Here is a 15,345-nt window from a genome sequence, read left to right on the forward strand (position 1 = left end):
CTGAGACGACCTGATTCCACAGCTGTAGCCGAAATCTGAATTAAAATCACCATGAAGCATTAAAAAAAAAAACTGTTGTTATGAGATGGACAGCTTAAGATTGCTGCTTAAAAGATACCTTCAAAAAGCTTATTGTCCCAGATTTATTTGAAACAGTGATGCGAACACAGTGGTATGTATGCATGGTTTCATTGGTTCCTTTTCATACACAGGTGAAATGCAACCCTGTTTTCGAGCCAGGGGAAAATCTTGAGCTTTGGGAGAACCTCCAAGATACTGTTGAGGACCGCTGATGTAGAATTGACAATAATGTATATTTAAGGATGATTTTTTTTTTCTTCCTATGGTGCAGGTGACAAAGTTGCAGCAGCTTTCCGGGCATCCTGTCTCATTTTCATCCTTGGCGCAAACTCCATCTATAGTTGCAGGTAAGGGAGTTTGTGTGAGAGCTCGGTAAGATGACCAGTGAAGGTCCCAGAATCCTCTGCATCAGTATCTGCCCTGGGATCGGATAAGGCTGTAACTTCTGATAATCTCAGACTCCTCAGTACAAAGGTTCCTGCAAGCATATTTTTTGTTTGCAGAGAGAGGTAGACACACACATACTTATAAATAACCCTAGTCAGTAGTGATTTTTCTCCAAGAAATGTCACTTGGAACACTATAATTGAATGAATAAATGAAACATTAAAGCATTACATTCTGAAGAGAAATATGTGACTTTTTTTGAAATGTAATGTTACCTAAATTAGGTTACAGACAAACCTGTGTAGTCACTCTTTCGTATGATACCTTTGCACTGCATAACATACGCATAAAATGAATCTGCATAAAAATGACTTTTAGAGATCAGGCAAAAGATTAGTAGCAGATACACATTGGTTACTCATATGAAATCTAGTGATTGCTTGAAGATTTATTTGGGACATAAATGTTAAGAGAAGTAAGCAAGAGAATTGTGGAGAATGTTTTGAAAGCCTTGACTAGACACTTGCGTTTGTAGCCTGCAATGTTATAGCGGCATGCCCCAAACCTGGCAGGCTCTAAGTGTGAGCATGGCTCCCATTCTCCCAAGTTAGCCAGGGCAGTGTGTGGCTGGATGAGAATAATGGAAGTTGTGGTCCAGCTTACGTGGAGGGTACCAGGTTCAGGAAGACTATCTTTTAAGGAAAAAGAAAGCAACCTAAACAATAATTAAGAATAATTATTAAGGAAAACTTGGTAATGAGTCAGAGACATAAATAGGAAACATGTCTGTGAAATTAGGGTGAGGTGCCTCTATTGGGGTAATGATACTTAATTGATTCTTTAATGTACACCATGACTTTTATATATAATCCCCAGGACAGTCACCCACATGTCAAGATGCTTACAGAGTCCAGCTGTACTCACTTGGGTCGTCCGCAGTCTGCTTGAAAAACTGTAATTGATTGTGCCAAACACAGACATCTAGATTACATCATCTATACCAGGACAGGAAAGAAATATGGTCAGAGAGGGAGGGAGAAAGCTGTTATGTCCAATTTCCAAAGTGGCTCTCAGCTTCCAGAACAATCGGTGGCTATTTCCTAAACAGTGACTAGAATCCTGATTCATAATAAGTCATGGTTTATTGAATAAATTGCAGTAGGCTGGGTTCATACATAACTAAAGCAGAACCTGTCATTTACAAACAACAATGATTGCACTCACAGCACAGGCTAAGCTAAAACCATAGAAGCCACATTACAGCGTAGCATTATGTTTAAACCCAGATGTTAAAGACAGTTATTGAGAGCCGTCAGTCAGTCCTCCTGTCAAAGAAGAATATTTTGCAAGTTCACCTTGCTCGCCAACAATATTTCTGGTTCCATTAACTCTTTCTTTTCAATATATCCATCATTAGATTAAAATAAGAGTAGCAGAACAAAAGAAATCAGCTCAAGAGGCCAAGCATAGTCTTTCTCAGTGTCTCTCATTTTCTTTCTCTAAATACACACATAGAGAGAGAGGGAGAGAGGGGGGAGAAAGTGATTTTGACCTGCTTAGGCCTTTCTATGTCATGGGCACGACTTGAAACTTTGCCTGGAAATAGATCAGTAACCTTTATAGTCGTGAAGATGAGATCTCTTGCTCTCTATAGCAAATCCTGAAAAGCAGCTTGGTGGCAGCATTCAGAACCAGCAGACGATTTCGAGCAGTCTTCAAAGGCAGCCCCACACTGAGCACCTTGCAGGAATCCAAGTGCGGCGTAACTAAGACGGGTATCATTCTGGCTGGATCTGACGTTGCTGGAAATAGTTTCAGCATCTTCCTTTTTATCACGGAAAAGCCATTAAGGGAGGAACAAAGCAACAGCTTACACAGTATCCTTTGACTTTGTCCTCATGCACAGGAAGGGAAGCCACCATTTGCATAAAACATAGCAAAACACATTGGCTCCAGAGCTGCAAAGGAGTGAGACAAGGCTGTATACTCGCCCCTTATTTATTCAACCTACATGCTGAATATATATTGAGGAAAACTAGATTGGAAGAAGATGAGTGTGGTTTTAAAACTGGAGGAAGAAACATCCATAACCTTAGCTATGCTGATGTCACCACTCTGAAGGCTGAAAATGCAGATGACTTCCTCATGAAGTGTTTTTTCCTGTGACACTATGGAAGTGAAAGTTGGACTTTGAAGAAGCAGGATAAAAAAAGTATTGATACTTTTGGGCATTGATGTTGGAGAAGACCCCTGAGAGTACCTTGGATATCCAAAAACAAACAAACAAACAAGGGCCATGGAACAAATAAAGATACAGTTCTCACTCGGGGCACAAATGCTCAGGCTCACATCATATTTTAGATAATCATGTCTGGAGCTCTCTTGAGAAATCTGTAATGCTGGAAAGGTGAAAAGAAACAAGAGGACAACCAGGTGTATAGACACAATTACAAAAGCAACGGATGCAGGCACTGTTAGAAGATTTGTCTAGGCTGGGGACAGATCAACAGATCACCCTGGAGAAGGTCTATATGTGTGGTCTCTAAGAGTCAACATTGAATTGATGGCATATAATCAGTCCTGTGGCTTGGAATCATAGGAGCTGTCCATCTGGATGAAGCTACAAGTCCGAAGATGGAATCTCTACTAATAGAAGGAGCTCAGATAAACAATACATAACAATGAGAAGACTTTCTTTTGGCTTTTGTTTACTCATTCATCGAACTTGGATTAGCCCCTGTAAAAATACAGCCAATCCATGCAATTGAACTAAAACCCTATTGTCTGAATAAAGACAAGGATTGTTTCCTGTTTTGTTAAAAGAGTATCTGTAGCCATTGGGGTCTGCATCAAGCAGGAAAAGGCAGGGATAGGCTGGAATTCCACTGGGACTGTCTAAAATTAGTCCACTGTAATGTGACCCAAGTGAAATGGCATAAAACAAAAGCCTCTTCTTGGAGCTGCTGATTGCTTTGCAAGAGCTGGGAAGCCATCCAATCTTTTCTGTGCCCTCCCTGCTTTTTGTAATGATGGTGCCTAGAAAGGACCTTTAAGATGCTAATGTTTCAGTTCTAGCTTGTTCTGGGGGAGGCAGGAATATGAAACACCAGTTCAGGGAGTAGCCAGGAGGTAAGAGAAGGGCCCAGTAATTCTGTGTCGTCTTTTTCTTTTCTCTGTAGGCCTGGACGCAAACTCTCAGAATAGCTCTCAGGAGTTTCTGGTTCCCAATGATGTAAGTCAGGCTTTGATCTGAGCTGCTTGCTCTGCTGGGTTAATGCTGTGGTTGGTTTAGTCTTTTGTTCACACTGTTGTAATTGTACCCACTTCAGTTCGGTTCCTCCCATTTCACATCAGTGTAAAAGCTCATTGGGCATAAATCCAGGCCCTCTTTCCTTTCGTTCCTCTGCTCCTGTTCACAAATGTCTGTAAAGAGGGACTCCACTCCGATAAAAGCAGAAATCCACTCCCCAGCCAAATCTCCTCCAATAAAGGGCCAAGTTTTGCCAAGCAACTCTGTCAGAATCAAAAGTCCAAATTCTTTTGTTGTTGGAAATTAGAAAGCTGCCTTATGCTGGGTCCAGCTATTTTTTTCAGCTGGACTAATCTTGTTTACTCAGATGGATACCAGGGTCTTGGATAGAAAAAGGGCTTTAACTTCATCTGTTATCCAATTCCTTTGAACTGGAGTGGCCAGTTAATTAATTAGGAATCTTCTTCATGAGAACCTTGTGTTCTGCCACAAAACTATGGTCTGGGAAATACAGTTAGGTAGCAAACAGCCTTTACAAATAGAGTTAATACGCTAGCCGTCTACAACAAGCATGGACAATTTTTTTTATTCCAGACAATGCGGTTTTTAATTACAATTATTTTTAGCCTTCATGGGTTGCAAAAGGTGTGGCTGGATACAGAAATTTCATTAGAATGGGCAGACCTGAAAATTCCAGACATTTTTTAAAAATTGGCAGGGTGTGGCTTGTTTGTTTTAAGATGAAATAGGTTTGTCAACCCCCTTAAACATTTAATATACCTATTTTAAGAAATTAGTTTTGTCCAGAGTTGTTGGGAGCCAATGCAGGGCCCAGAATACAGAGGTAATATGCTCTCAACATACGGACTACTGCAATTTTTATGAATTGGAGCTTCTGGGTGGTCTTCAAAGACAGACCCATGTAGGGTGCATTACAGTAGTCCTGATGAGCAGTGACAAGAGTATTAGTTCTTGTGGCAAAGTCCTGCTTCAGGTAGGGTTGCAAATAGCACGTCAGCCAAAGCTGGGCAACCCCCCCCCCCCCCCCGGTCACAGCCTCAACCAGCTCAGCTACCATATGATGTGAATCAGAAGGACCCCCAGGTTACAGACCCGTTCCTTCAGGAGTAGTACTTCCTGTCAAGAGACAACATTTGGGCTGACAGAGAGCCTTACAAACCACAGTTATTGCTTGGATTCAGCTCTATCCTGCTTTGTCCCATCCAGACCCTGAAAGCCTTCAGTTTTGAGGATAAGACTTCAACAGCATCTCCAGCATAGCCCAGGGTAGTAATGTACAGAGGACTTTTGTGTAGATGTCAGAAAATGGGGTTGGGGTGGGGGAGGGGAAGAAAAATAAGCCCTATGGTATCCCACAAGGGAGCAGCCACTGGGCTGACTCTCCTCAACTATAACCACCAAACCACTGTGAAACGGTGCTCCTGAACCTCAACCCTCACAAACAGTCTAGAAGGATAACCTGATCAATGATCTCAAAGGCCACTGAGAGGTCTAATAGGATTAGACAGGGTGCAGTCCCCCATCTGGGACCTGCCAAAGATCATTGACTTGAGTGACCAATGCTGTCTCTGTCCCAGGCCTAAACATAAAGAACACAGTGTTGTTGACAACTCTGCTAAGAAAAAGAAGCAGGTGGAAAAACCAGTTCATAAGCTTGTAATGCTTAAAAGTCCAAGCTTGATCACCATCCCTAAGGCAAATGTTTTAAAGAATAATGCAGTCTCTCTATACTGGCAATCCCTGGGAGGAGAGTTCACAACCACAATTTGAGTTTTATACTGGCACTGCTGCTGTGTCTTTAATGGCAAGCTGACATGGAAACATGTAACGTAATAGTTGTAAAGGAATTACCTGGGAATTGAATCTTCAGACATTAAAGGAAAGAAAGACTGTTTTGCATCAACAGTTATATGAGTTTGATAAGCCATTGATTTTCTCCTCTTGTCACAAGGTTCAGCTGTCATTGCAGTTGTACAGGAATGTAGAGATGACTTTGGAAGGGAGGAACTGTTAAGAGAAGTGAAACAGCAACTCAGTCCTGAGAAAGTGGAAAGCATGAGAAAGAATCTCAAAATAGTTCCACCTTGATTCTGTTCAGTATAAGAGGGGGCAGAGAGAAACTCTGACAGGCTTTCATGATTCTGTTATTAGACCCTACAACAGTCAAGAATCCTTTCAGGGCCTCTTTCCTGACCTGGCTTACCTCAAAGGACTACCAGTAGTGGACAGAGCACAGTAATCATACAGGAAAGTCTTCTAAGAAAGAGGAACAACAGTGGAGGAAACGATGTATTTCAGACTCCACAACTTCAGAAGCTTCATGCTCACTCCATCTCTGGGAGCAAAGGCCAGAATATCACGCTAAAAGAGGAATGTTCCAGTTGCTCACCCACACAGCCAACCCAGCTGCAGGCCTGCTCTGCAGATGTCAGCATATACTGCTGGGGAAACTGAAGACTTGTTTGGTCATTTTTGAAGGCAGGAAGCACGTGGGTAGTAAGCAACATTGACCTTTACATAGCTCCCCAATTTTACATGCAAAAGAGTGAGAATAATAGAAGATTTTGTTTAAAGAAAAAGCCTTACAAAACAAGCTGGACTGTTTTATTATTGTAGGTCAGTTCCTGCCACAGTCTGGTAGAAACCTGAACTACATGACTTAGTTATTTTTTCCCTTCCCATTCAGTCTCTAGCTTGTCTGACAGAATGTGGTTTGGTACAAAAAATATTTGCAGCTAAATAGCTTAAACAGCACACCCCTGGGGACCCACCCAGCTGCAAACAGGATTGATCCTGGCCTTTTAATAACATCTGAGTCTGAACTTGTGACTCCCAGAAAAGACAGGGTCCTTGGACTGATGAACCTGGCCACTTCTGTATTAGATCCATGCCCCTCTTAGCTGGTGAAGGCCACCCAGTAATCTGCTGTTGGTCAGTGTGGTGGCATCTGTTTCTTTGAGGGAATGGTGGTGCCTCCTGCCTTGAACATACGCCCTCTTCTCAAAAAGCCTTCTCTGGACCCAACTGTCCTAAGCAGTTTTCATCCAGTCTCCAACCTCGCCTGTCTAGAGAAGGTTGTTGAGTAGGTCAGGTTGCAGCTTCATAGGCCCCTGGAAGATTCAGTTGTCTTGACCCCTTTCAGTCTGGGTTCAGACCAGAGCATAGTGTTAAGATGGTATTGGCACTTCTTGATAACTTTGGTGGAGCCAGGACAAAGGTGCTGTAATCATCCTGGTTCTACTTAGTCTCTTGGCAGCTTTTGATACCATCAATCATGGTATCCTTCTGGACTGCCTGCAGGGATTAGGAGGTGGGGGTCCTGTGGTGCTTTTCCTTTCTCTGTGGCTGGGTTCAGTCAGTGTTGACAGGGAGAGAAAGATTTAGCCAGAATCCCCTCTTAAGTAGGGTGGCTTAAGGTTTGATGTTCTCATCCCTCCTGTTTAACATCCACATGAGGCCACTAGGTGAGGTGATCTGTCAATTTGGGGTCCAGGATCATCAGTGTTCTGATGATACCCAGTTATGCACCTTGGCCTGGGGCTGGCCAGGTGATACTGTCAATGTCTAGTCCCAATGTCTGGAAGTTGTATAGTCCTGGATGGGGAAGGACAGGCTTAGGCTCAACTCTGACAAGACTGAGTGGCTGTGGATATTTGCACCTCCTGAGTCTGGAGTGGTTCCATATTTGCTCTTGAATAGGACTGTACTTCCCTCTGCAGGACTGGTACACAATTTGGGGTCTTCTTGGACCCATAGCTCTTGCAGCAGCTGGCAGTTTTAGCCAGAAAGATCTTTGCACAAATTCATCTAGTGTGCCACTTGTGCCCATACTTAGAGTGGGAGGCCTTAAGAGAGTCATTCATATTTTGGTCACCTTTCATTTGGACTCTTGTGATGCATTGTACATGGAGCTGTTCTTGAAAGCCACTTGGAAGCTACAGCTGGTCCAGAATGCAGCACCATGGGCAGTTTGAGGTGTCATGGCATGGCATGCCCCTATAACATCCTTCTCCATGAGATGCACTGATTGCTAGTAGGCTTCCAGGTGCAGTTTGGGGTGCTGGTTATCATCTATGAAGCCTAGGACCTGGTTATTTGAGAGTCCACCTATCTCCAGTAGCTTTTGCCCATACTTTGGTCCCCATCAATTAAATAATGTCACCTGGTTGGACCCAGAAGCAGGCCTTCTCTGTCATGCAACTGGAACACAATTTCCTCCAAGACTTATATGGCTCCATCCTGGCCTTATTTAAACAAGCCTGTAAAACCCAGGCCCTAGGTTAGAGTGGATGATAGACCCTTTTCTGGTGTTTTGGTCTATTGAATGTCTGTTTTCTGGATGTTTTCTTTTTGGCAATGCATTTTTTTGGTTTTATTGCTGTATTTTGTAGGTCACCCAGAGTTGAGACAGATTGGGATGGCCTATCAATTCCATAAGTAAATAACGCATTTCTGCATTTATTTGAATCTTGGTGGTTTCTGGCCCAAATGCTACTGTAGGTCAGGCACTGACAGTCCCCTGTTTCTTACTGCAAGAAATGGATCACTTAATGATTCACTATTTTCCATGCACCTTAGTACAGCTGTTTTCTTAGGGAGTGAAGTTCCTCAAACCCTTCCCTTCCCAAGGATGATCCTTCTTTGTCCTCCTTAGCTCATTGGCTGCATCATTGGCCGCCAGGGGAGCAAAATCAGTGAGATTCGGCAAATGTCCGGAGCACACATCAAGATCGGGAACCAGACAGAGGGCTCTGCCGAACGTCATGTGACCATCACAGGCACGCCGGTCAGCATCACTTTGGCGCAGTACCTCATCACAGCCTGGTAAGAGCCAGTACAGCCACTGGGGGAGATGAGGCAGGGAGGAACCCTAATTTTTACATATCTATGCAGGTATTGGTGTGGCTCCTTCCTGCTGTGTCCAGGCCTAGGGCTTTTACATGGATAGCTTTGTGGGAATCAAATGGGGACCTTTTGCTATGATGGGTGAATTGTTAGTTTGCAGCCATTCTGCCTTTTATTTAGTAAACAGGAATGTTAAAAGGTAACATCATGCAGCACTCCCACCACCGTCACTAGTTTTGCATACTGTCTCTCCAGCTTAGGTGACAGCATCCAGTCTTTCTCATGAGTCAACATGAGACTGTTACCATTAACTACAGTATTTTGGGCAGCTCTGCCTCTGCTTTCCCACTGAATTCGCCTTGCAGCTGCAAGCTGCAGGCACAGATGTAGCCCTCAGTTCTGCTCAGGAAGGACTCTTGTTTTCAGTGTGGAATAACTGCCTTTTATCCACGAGATGATGATACTTGAGTGAAATATATGAAAGGGTATTTGTCATGGGGTATTACAATCTGGCACTTGAGGTGCTTTAAGATTTGGAGCAGGAAATGACCATTACTCTCTTTTTGTGCATTATGGCCACCAGGGGCACAGGTTGAGAAAACATGGCCTGCTTATTGAAGGATGCACTTTCCTGTTTACACAGTCAATTTTCCTGTGGAAATCACTCTGGAACTCATTTTATATTCTAATGCATTTACATACTCAAAAAGCTAAACTAGACTGAATTTTATCACCACTGCCCCTTCCCGCCTTCATCCTGGACAGACAAAATGGCTTCAGGGTGTGAAATTCAGATACTGACTCAAGCCATTGGTCATGGGCCCAAGACACATAAGTGCCTGAAATACCTTGGAATGCTTTGATTATGTAAGCAAGAGCTGCTGAAAGATACAGGATAACTTCCTTGACATGACCAGCTCTGAACATTGATTGCGGGAGAAAGCCCTTCTTGTCATAGTAAAGGTTCCTTACAACAAATGTATGATCATAGTCCTAGTGGGATGCTGGAGAAAAAGATCTTATATGGATGCTGAAATGCTTCAGAGCACCTTGTTCACTATTTCCGGTCTGTGTGTGTACCTGTTCTGTTGCACATGTCATTATGCATGCCAGTAAAAACACGTCTTTCCGTGAATGCATATCCATATCCATAACCATACTGTTATATATGTATTAAGCAAACTATACATATTAACCCATACCTATGCATATTATGCTGTGTGCAAGCTTGTTCCAGCACACACTGGTACATATACGTCCAAGTATATGTCCACAGATGTCTGCATTTGTATATGTAAATGGGCATGCATGCACAGGTCTCATTCTTTCTCCCTTCTTGTTCTTCAGTTTAGAGACGGCCAAATCTACCTCCCAGACGCCCCCCGTTGACCTCGGCATGACTTTCTCCCAGCCCCTCACCCCTTCGCCAGCCCCAGCGCTGACAGCAGTGGCCGCACCTCCCCCAGCCTTGCTTGGTCCCCCCTATGCCATCTCCCTCTCCAACTTCATCGGCTTGAAACCCATTCCCTTCTTGACACTGCCCCCTTCCTCAGCCGCGGGGCACAATGGCAACCTTGCCTCCTACACGACCAAGATCTCCACAGCCAATGCAAGCAAGAAGGGTGAGAGGCAGAAGTTCTCCCCATACTGAAGCAGGAAGGTGGGCTGCGGGGCGGGGAGGGGAAAATTGGGGGGACCCTCACATGCTTCGTGAGATGGCATCAGCATCAGGCCACTCCAAAGTGAGATTACATGGGGGAAGACTATCATGTGAGAGGCAAACCAATTGTATAGGAAAGTAAGGAAATGAGAGGGAATATAGCCTCAGCAGCTATTGAGAGCAGTGCTGACCAAGAGTCAAGACAGAGAACTGGGTTTTCTCCATAGTTCCTACTTGATCCTAGCTGAGAAGTCTGTAGTGAATAAGACCATCTAAACTTACAGTTTCACCTCTGTTGAACAATTACTGCTCCACACTCAAAGTGTTACTATTTTTTACCTTCCGTTTGATCTCCTTCAGGAAACAGCTTCTCTCCCCATCTGATTTCCTGTTGTGTTGTTAGGAAACCAGTTTACTTAGGGAAAATTGAATCATGCACAAATTCTGTATCCCATACTGAAGGCACTGGAGGTCTTGGGAGAGGTCTTATCTCAACTGTGGGAGTAGATGAAGCTTATTAGACCAATGGGAATGATAGAGAATATGCTCTGCCACTGCTGTATCTCACGGATGGTTGTTTTCAAGGAAAAAAATCTGACCAATAAAGAAATAGAAAGCATATAGGATTTCAATATGATGGAACATACCAAGAAGCAAACTTTTGGTTCTCTGTCCTAAACATTTCTCTCTTTATATGAAGCTGCTCATGTGTCTCATTCTAACTATATAAGAATCTGGATTTTTTTAAAAAAAATCATGGCTGTTTGTGAGAAACTCGCAGGGTTCTGAATTTTTGCTTCCCCCAGAAGATGGCTAGAATAAAAAGAGATTGAAAGGAAACTTTTACCAGAGGCCCTCTCTTGTTGACAGGGAGTTCCATAGCAACCATTGGCATATATTTGGCTTCCCTGCTGACAACCTGGGCAAAGGCTAATCAGATAGTGTAGTAATTACTAAATTTGAATTTCCAGCACTGGCTGCCAATTCTACTTAGTCTCAGTGGATGACACCCACCCCATGTCTTTTTTTATGGCGGATACCTCAGGAAATCTTTTCTTAGCAGGTCATATATCTATCATGCCATGAATGCATCTTTGAATTTATCTTACTCTCATGGGATGTTGTCTCCAATGAACGCTTACTAATACTGTTCCGCTCCCTTCTAGTGCAGCTCTAAGCATGCTTACTCAGAAATAAAACCCACTATTGAGTGAGGTTTACTCCCTGTAAACATAGGAAACTGCCACCTAATAGCAAGTCAAACCAGCAGCCATCTCTGGTTCAGTGTTATCTCCTGTGCTAGCTGATCGTGGCTCTCCAGGGTATCAGACAGGTTCCCAGCCCTACCTGGAGATGACAGGGATTACATCTGGGATCTTTTTCATGCAGCCTTAAAGAATGAGTACATGCTCCAAAAAGAGTCCCCATTATCCACACTTCGCTTATCTATTGTTATTGTGAGGGCCCTTGTCAGTGCAAATAAAGTCATGTGAGTAAAGAGTCAGTAATTGTGATTGATCCTGACCCTTTTATCTGAGACAAACTCTCATCCCAGAGGCATCCAACTCACATTGCTACATTTGGTAATTAGCTCAATAAATTGAGGTCCTGTCCAGCAGGAATTCAGTGTAGCTTGCTCCTGAGTAAATAACTACAGGTTTGCAATGTAAAGGTACCTTACAGCCAAGTTCTGAACTGGTTATAGACAGTATAGCTTCTCCAAAGTGAGTCAGATTGTTGACTCAAGTTGGCATGTTGTATTTCTTTATTCAAATACTACAATGTTAATAGCAAACTTATCTTCATAAGGTATTGAATGGAATGTGCTTGTTCAGTGAATCAGAGGAAAACTGGCTGAAAAAGAAACTGAACTTGCCTTTTGCTCTGCCTCTCCTGTTGAACCAACCGGCTCATCATAAGTAAAGGTTTAGCCTAGGGCTGTGTGTAGTGTCAGCATTCAAATAAAACAAAATGTTAAAATTTTGCATGCACTCAACCACATCCTGTGCCATAAAGAGTTCATATCTGATCTGTATAGATTATGCAACTATGCATACATATCTCCTTTATGCATGGTAATTTTGGAAGTGGACTATAAACAGGGTGTGCTGTTTAAGCTATTTAAGGAATATTTTTGTTTGCATTGTACCAGATTTACAATTCAAGGGAGAAGCAAGAAAATCAACCTGGCTTTTTCTAAATAAATGCTAGTTTGTTTCCAAGCAGCACATCCTGTGCTTTTTGCTGGATTCCTTCAGGAATTACAGGTTTCACACAGCCCTGGTTATGTTGAGCTCACGCAGTTGGGTACGATGCCAAAGGTGCCTGGGAAAAATGTTAAATGTTTCAGGATAATTGGGTTTAGGGATATCTGCAGATGTGGAGCTTTGCAAGGCAGTGCATCTGTTTGCTGACAGATTGTTTCATTCCCCGAGCATTGCAAATATATTCAGTGGCTGGCATAGAGAGGCCACCATGCTTGTGTAGTCTGTGACTGCATGGTGATTAAAGGGTTGCAATCAAAGAATGAAGAAATGCTATAGGTTCATTGAGCTAATGAGATAAAATTCTCAGATGGTGTAAACCAACATAAATCCCAGTATTTTGATTTCACAAGAAAGGGAGGAGTTGGAGCAAAAAAAAAAAAGTGGGGGGCGCTATTCTTATAAATCAATCCAACCAGTTGTCCATTTGGCATTGTACCCTGGCTGGTACAAATCTCTCTAATTTCCCTCTATCACTTGCTGGCAAAAAGCTCTCATCTTTTCTTGCGGCTCTGAGGAATTTCCCTCCTACCCCATAATCCCCTTTGGCTTATCTTTGAAAATGCTGTACATATAATTCTATATTTTTCCTCCTTTGTAACTTATCATTGATTTAATAAAACTATAAACTTTGTCAACTCAGAATTAATGTTGTACATTTGAGTCAGGCAAAGCCCAGAAAGTATTAGCCGGCCATTGGAATGATTAATAAAAGGGAAAAAAGAGGAGATTTTGTAATGTTTTATCTAAGAACACAGTGAAGGCTAGCATTGTTCGCTTTTTTTTTCCCCTGGCAGCTGGACTCCTGCCCTTTGACAGCCAGAAAATCAGCAGGTGAAACTTTTCTTGTTGCCTTGAATGCCGGAGAAACCATTGTTGATTAAATTTCTGCTTGTCGTCAGTACTGTGTTCACAGAAGACCTGCAAAGGGGGAAAGAGGCATCTCTAGAACATGTTGCAATTAATCCAGAATAACCAGCACATATTAGTTATGTTTTGACTCCTCATAAAATAAATCAAGAGTCTCAAGTTCATCAATCATAGAAGTTATCTATGAGACCAAGTATTTCTAGATAGGCTTTAAAGACCAAGTCTAACCTCCTGTTGCGTAACAGGGATTTCCACAAATCTGGACTCTACGACCTGGTGCACATAGCATGCTACACCATGATTATGATACGTTAAATAAATCATTAAAGTGTTTTGTAAACCCCTCAATAAGCCATAAACCAGGAACTGCAACCTACAGTGGATGGGTCTATCCTGTTATCATGGACCTTGACTGGTGAACATGAAGATGTTCCTGTTTTATTTTTGCAGCAACCCAGAGGGGCAATCCGCAGTTCTTTGTCTGCTTAGCACCAGGATGGGCAGCTTTTAAGCAATAGGTTGGCACAAACTGTGGTTGTGGGGTTAACATATTAGGCAGCAAAAATCCAGATGACCATTAGCTGGTATGAAAAAGATACAGGACATTCTAATTCTTTGCTGCTATCCAGTGATCATTCAGATGTTTGCAGCCCAATATATAGTAACCCTAATGGTTACCCAGTTCACAGCAAATGCAGATATGCTTTCAGACCATGCAACGTGCCAGAATGCATAAGCAGAGATTGTACACCTGGTTGCAGATCCAACCTTTGTACCAGTCCGGTAGCCCCAGTAATGTCAAAACACTTCTCTGTCTCAGTAAAGGCTAGAATGGATACCCTACAGCCCTTGGTAGCCACCTGGGCAGACTGTCATTGGTCCCAAGTCCCCTCTTCTGTGTTCTCAGGCAATTTAGCTTCCCCTTTTCCTCCAGCAAAAGAATTCATGATTTTCACCCTCGACAGCAGCAAAAAAGCAGCAATAGTGACTTCTCTTTAGTGGATGGAAAGGGGAGCATTATTATGCATACATATCCAACATTCTGTTCTCTCTCGGGGTTAGCCACATTATGTGGTGTACAAAAAAGTTTCAGGAAACAACCACTTCATGTATTGTATTTTGTTTTTTAAACTTCTCATCTCTCTTTTTTTCAGGAACTCTACAACTCTGTATAACCACAACTTTTTCCATCTTCCCTTTCCTCTTAACCTAGTCATTCTTCCTTCATGTATTTATTTTAATGTTAATAATTTATTAAACTTGTATGCTGCCCAACTCTCAACAATTCTGGGCAGCTCACAACAATCTAACAAAAAAAATTATCAAATCAATAAAAGAAAAAAGATAACTATAAAAGATGGCAAGTGCAATGAAGTGAAGGTCTCACTCTCCCTCACCAAAGGCTTGGGTGAAGAGCCAGGTCTTCACAGCTCTAGAACAACAGCAGTCTGGGGGCCGCCTGGATTTCAGGGGGAATCTTGTTCCAGAGGGCAGGCGCTGCCACAGAGAAGGTGTATTTCTGGGGTCCTGGCAAATGATGTTCAATTAGAGCACCCCAACCCTGCAGGATAGAATCAGCCAGGCAGATGTTATGGGAGACAGGCCAAGTAACCAGGCTGTATGCCTTGTGAGCTTTATAGGTAAGAACCAGCATCTGGAATTGCACCCAGAAACAAACTGGCAATCAGTGCAGCTTGTGGAACAGAGGTGTTACGTGGGCATATCAAGACATGCCAATTACTGCTCATACCACATTCTGGACCACTTGAAGCTTCCAAGTGGTCTTCAAGGGCAGCCCCATGTAAAGCGCATTGCAGTTTTCAAGCTGTGAGGTGACAACTATGAAGGCATGAGTGACTGTCTGAAGCCTGCCCCCCCCCCAAATTTAGGAAAGGGTGCAACTGATGCACCAGATGGAGTTGTGCAAAGGCCTTCCTGGCCACAGCTGATACCAGCTGCAAGCCCAG

The 15,345-nt window shown here is 42.9% G+C and overlaps 1 protein-coding gene across 5 annotated transcripts in view; it reads left to right on the forward strand.

The window, feature by feature from the left end:
- Positions 1–14,734, forward strand: part of PCBP4 (poly(rC) binding protein 4) — a 45,564-nt gene extending 30,830 nt beyond the window's left edge. For 3 of the 5 annotated variants that reach the window (XM_063291929.1, XM_063291930.1, XM_063291928.1), the window contains 4 exons: positions 353–428; positions 3,648–3,700; positions 8,394–8,563; positions 9,932–13,146. In XM_063291929.1, the coding sequence (XP_063147999.1) occupies positions 353–428; positions 3,648–3,700; positions 8,394–8,563; positions 9,932–10,235 (603 nt within the window). In that variant the 3' untranslated portion in view covers positions 10,236–13,146. Of the gene's footprint in view, positions 1–352; positions 429–3,647; positions 3,701–8,393; positions 8,564–9,931; positions 13,147–13,305 lie in introns of those variants that run through there. The other 2 variants (XM_063291933.1, XM_063291931.1) reach the window with 2 other exon arrangements.
- The last annotated feature ends 611 nt before the right edge of the window (positions 14,735–15,345 follow it).

Source organism: Candoia aspera, chromosome 2 (assembly GCF_035149785.1).
Source record: "Candoia aspera isolate rCanAsp1 chromosome 2, rCanAsp1.hap2, whole genome shotgun sequence".
Lineage (NCBI taxonomy): Eukaryota > Metazoa > Chordata > Lepidosauria > Squamata > Boidae > Candoia > Candoia aspera.